General features: G+C 39.5%; 1 protein-coding gene across 1 annotated transcript in view; it reads right to left on the bottom strand.

The window, feature by feature from the left end:
• Positions 1-797: 797 nt before the first annotated feature.
• mrc1a (mannose receptor, C type 1a) overlaps positions 798-5,392 on the bottom strand; it is a 151,084-nt gene continuing 146,489 nt past the window's right edge. The window contains exon 30 of the mRNA XM_043690393.1: positions 798-1,284. Within this exon, the coding sequence (XP_043546328.1) occupies positions 1,043-1,284 (242 nt within the window). The 3' untranslated portion in view covers positions 798-1,042. The remainder of the gene's footprint in view (positions 1,285-5,392) is intronic.

Genomic DNA, 5,392 nt, shown 5'->3' with positions numbered 1-5,392 from the left:
TAACAAATTTTATTACCTGCCTTACTTGTAACTGTGGTTTTAAAACAATCTGGATACAATTAATTCCTTGTTCATATGTAGTTCACTGAATGGCCAAAATGGTGGGTGGCATTTTCAAAATACATTTGATTTTGTTTTTATTGTGTCAAAAAATCTGTAAATCAGCTCACTTTAAAAAATGACATCTCTTTGCTATATTTAGGAACATTATCATTACACATTAGATATTAAAACATGTTCCTTTTTCCAGATTTTGTTGTTTAAAGTGTTACATTCAAGGTTTTGAGAGTTTTCCACACAACTTCCCATAATGCACATGCTTGCTATAAAAATGTAGATTGGAAACAATATACAAACTATCTGGAAGTTCATTTTAGGTAAACCTATTAAATTGGTTATGTGTGACATGTCATTTTTTTTAATATTGAACAAAAGTTGATTGAAGAATTCAATTTGTTGCCTTATTAAAAATTAAATAAGATATTATTTAGTTTCATTTAGGTTTTCATGTTTGTTTTCAAAACTATCTAGGGATCAGTGGACTTCCAACCCTTTTTATGTGATGTCATGTCTTTTGTTTATGATTTTATTAACATGTTGTTTGCATGTTTTCTTCATTGGTCCAGTAAACAGACAATTATGATAATCACCTGAGCAATAGGTCAAGCAGCCAAAGAACATCAATATCTGTGTTTTAATTGTATGGTGGTGTTTGGTGTCACCTTTTTAATATTTACACAAGAAACTGAGTATAATAATAAAATTGCAGTGTAATAAAACTGCAATAATAAAAATACTAAGGTATTAAACATATTTATTCTGTAGACTTATATCAGGATGATCATTCATTAATGAAAACAAAAGTAATCAATATATATATATCTCTAAACAGGTAGTCATACAGCAGAATAATTAGAGTTCAGTGCAAAGTACTACGGCAAAAGCATGCTTTAGCCAAATACTGATTTCGCTAAAGCCGTTTTCCAGTCTAACTGCATACAGTTTATAGATTTATTTCAGCAACTTTTAAACATTTTGCAAATTACATTAAACCTTGTTCATTTTGTTCTATGTTTGGCACAAGAGATTTCATGTCACAGGGTGCAATTGTACTCTCTCGATTGAAATAAAGAGAGTTATCGAAATTGGTATCCGTTTCTGTTGTCTTCCTCCTCCGTTTTTGAATGAAATATCCTGCAAGAACCACAGCTATAGCAAGGGCAATAACCAGCACCACCACAATCCCCGTCATGCTGTGCGATGGGGTCTCTTTTGACTGGATGACTAAGGAAGGAAAAGCAAACAACACAATGAATTCCCAAAGTAATATCATACAGATAGCACAGAGATTGCTGGAAAATGCTGGAAGTACTCTACAGTACTACAGAGAGAAAAACAAAGTTTCCCGTTGGTGACCATTTATCAGAATTACCTTTAACGTTAATGCAAAATATTAACTTTGTTTCACTCTCTACAGCTGATCCTTGGACTGTTCAGTATTTCCTGCTTTTATTTTGGAGACCCAGCATATGCACCATTTTGCTTTTGTATGTCTGAAGGCACTAGGTACCTACTGTAAGGTAATTTTCCTGTTATTTAATGAGAACTAAAGAATAACAGGAGTTGTGAGTCATAGGAAATTCAAGTCTGCTCTGCCATTCAATAAGGCTGAATCACAACATTGACTCCACTTCTCTGTCCCTATCTCACTATACTTTAATTTTATTAGAAACCAAAAATATTTTATCTTAGATATTAATGCATCGAACAACTGAGCAATCATAGTCCTCTGGAATAGAGAATGCCAAAGATTCACAATCGTCTGTAAGAAGAACTTTCTCATCCCAAACTCCTTATCCTGGGTATATAATTGTTCTACACTCACTCATCTAAAAAAAATCTATCTCTCAGCATCTTCCCTCTGATGCTTTCTAACAATCTAATACATCACAATTCAATCACCTCACATCCTTCTAAGTTCCACAGTATGCAAGCACAGTCTACTCAATCAATGTTCATAGGATCATTCTCAGGGATCATTATAATGAACCTATATTTCATGCACTCAAAGGCAGCATATCCTTCCTTATGTAGGCAAACCAAACCAGAAACAATACTCTGGATGGCGTTTTGCCAATCCCTAAGCAATTTCAGCCACAGCCAGGGGAGAAATATTGGCCTCTTGTGTTTCTCCTCCAGCCCATTATTCCTCCAGCCCCTTTAATCATCACAGTTTCTGTTGAGACCTCCAGGATTAGGTTACATTACATTACATTTACATTACATTACAGTGTGGAAACAGGCCCTTCGGCCCAACAAGTCCACACCGACCCGCCGAAGCGCAACCCACCCATACCCCTACATTTACCCCTATACCTAACACTACGGGCAATTTAGCATGGCCAATTCACCTGACCTGCACATCTTTGGACTGTGGGAGGAAACCGGAGCACCCGGAGGAAACCCACGCAGACACGGGGAGAACGTGCAAACTCCACACAGTCAGTCGCCTGAGGCGGGAATTGAACCTGGGTCTCTGGCGCTGTGAGGCAGCAGTGCTAACCACTGTGCCACCATGCGCCCATACACGTACCACTCTCTGCATGAAAAAGTTGTCCCTTAGGTCTCTTTTATATCTTTCCCTTCTCACCCTAAACCTATGCCCTCTAGTTCTGCACTCCCCGATCCCAGGGAAAAGACTTTATCTATTTATCCTATCCATGCCCCTCATAATTTTGTAAACCTCTATAAGGTCACCCCTCAGCCTCCGACACTCCAGGGAAAACAGCCCCAGCCTGTTCAGCCTCTCTCTATAGCTTAAATCCTCCAACACTGGCAAGATCCTTATAAATCTTTTCTGAACCCTTTCAAGTTTCACACCATCTTTCTGATTGGAAGGAGACCAGAAATGCACGCAATATTTCAACAGTGGCCTAACCAATGTCCTGTACAGCCACAACATGACCTCCCAACTCCTGTACTCAATACTCTGACCAATAAAGGAAAGCATAGCAGACACTTTCTTCACTATCCTATCTACCTGTGACTCCAGTTTCAAGGAGCTATGAACCTGCACTCCAAGTTCTCTTTGTTCAGCAACACTCCCTAGGACCTTACCATTAAGTGTATAAGTCCTGCTAAGATTTGCTTTCCCAAAATGCAGCACCTTGCATTTATCTGAATTAAACTCCATCTGCCACTTCTCAGCCCATTGGCCCATCTGGTCCAGATCCTGTTGTAATCTGAGGTAACCCTCTTCACTGTCCACTACACCTCCAATTTTGGTGTAATCTGCAAACTTACTAACTGTACCTCTTATGCTCGCATCCAAATCATTTATGTAAATGACAAAAAGTAGAGGACCCAGCACCGATCCTTGTGGCACTCCACGGGTCACAAGTCTCCAGTCTGAAAAACAACCCTCCACCACCACCCTCTGTGGTCCATTGCATCTGCACCAGTTCTTTCAACAAGAAATCCTATCATCTTCCTCTCACCCACCAGTTGCTAATCCCCTTTCTTCTCCCCAAAATTTACCCAATTACCTTTTGAATTCTAATGTGAATCTATGACCACATGAAAGCCTCACTAATGTAACCATCAGCAGGATGCAGGAGAGAACCAGCCTGTGATCAGAGGAGCATAACAGTGACAGAATATCAGATGGGGAAGCAACTCCTTACACGTTTGTCTTGGTCTTTTACAGGTTCAACATGAGCCCCAGGAATTAGTATCTATTCTTCAATAAATTTAAGTTACCCAGTTACTGCAAGGTGCTGCATTTGAAATAAGGAGACCAAATGTAATGTATTCAAGTTTACTTACAATACAAAACTAAGTGCAGGTTTGAGTTACCATGAGGACACAAAGAGGCTACAAAATGGAGACAGTGAAATGACACCCATCTCTCCCAGGCCCTTGTTGCAGCATGGCTGCCTTACTCTTATACTCCCTTGGAATAAAATCAAATATGCCGTTATGTATGTTGTATATGCTGAAAATCCTGTGATGAATGAACAAAGTCATCCAAATCCCTTTGAATACTAACATTTCATCATCTAAAAATATTGTACTTTACCATTCTTCCCATATTATACTCCAACTGGGCCATCTTACTTAACCACTTCACTGTCTCCATTTTCTAGCCCCTTTGTATCCTCATGTAAACTCAACCCTGCACTTAGTTTTGTATTGTCAGTAAACTTGAATAGATGTTGAAGAATAGATGTTTGGCAGATAAATTCAAAGAAGGTAGGTGTGAAGTAATCCATTTTTGACCAGAGCTGGTTGGAAATGAACAGTGTTTTAGTGAAATGCTGGGAAGAGTTGGAAATCAAGGAGATTTAAAAGACAATGTACACAATGAACAAAATTATGTAGTCAGGTACAAAGAAAAGACTCAAAGAAGGACCAAACCTGCAGAACATGAGGCCTAAAATAAAAAGCATGAAAATATTGCAACAGCTGTACAAACTGTTGATTGGACCATGTCTGGAATCCTACGTACTATTCTAGGCATTGCACCTGAGGACTTCTCACAAGTCCTTTGGAAGGAATGCAGCACAAATTTACAAGAATGTTGACAGAACTGTAAGGGGTGATTTACATAAATGAAACTTGCATTACATAGATTAATCTTCCTCAAATCCCCTCCAAATCTCCACTCTTTTAGTTTAAAGTTTTGTTCCCTCGTTATTGACACCTTAATTAAAGGTAACAGTTGCTTTCTATCCACATTGTCCATGCTTCTCATCATCCGATACACTTAATCAAGTCCCCACTCAGCCTTCTTTGCACTAAATAAATCAACTTGAGCCTATCCAGCCTCCCTTCACAGCTAAAATGCTCCATCCCAGGCAACAGCCTGCTGAATTTCCTCTGCACCCCCTCCAGTGCAATCACGTCCTTCCTATAATGCGGCAATCAGAACTACTCACATTATTCCAGCTGTGCACTAGTTTTGTATAGTTCCAATGTAACCTCCCTGTTCTTATAAACTGTCACAACTTAAGGGCAAATATCTGATATGTCCCCATAATTACCCTATTAACTTGCCCTGCCACCTTCAGTGGTCTGTGGGCAAACATGCCAAGATCGCTCTGTTCCTCTGAGCTTCCTAGTGTGTCACTATTCATTTCACACTTGATTGTCCTGCTATTTCATCCCAAACACTTCATTTGACACTTAACAGGGTTGAAGTCCATCTTTCGGTGATCTGCCTGTCTGACCTATCTAGGCAAAAGTGAGGACTACAGATGCTGGAAACCAGAGTTTAGATCAGAGTGGTGCTGGAAAAGCACAGCAGATCAGGCAGCATCCGAGGAGCAGGAAAATCGATGTTGCGGGCAAAAGCCCTTCATCAGGAATAGAGACAAGAAGCCTCCAGGGTAGA

The sequence above is a fragment of the Chiloscyllium plagiosum genome, chromosome 5 (genome assembly GCF_004010195.1).
Source record: "Chiloscyllium plagiosum isolate BGI_BamShark_2017 chromosome 5, ASM401019v2, whole genome shotgun sequence".
In the NCBI taxonomy this organism is placed as follows: domain Eukaryota; kingdom Metazoa; phylum Chordata; class Chondrichthyes; order Orectolobiformes; family Hemiscylliidae; genus Chiloscyllium; species Chiloscyllium plagiosum.
Note: the sequence above shows the minus strand (reverse complement) of the source record. Positions and strands in the feature narration are given on the sequence as shown.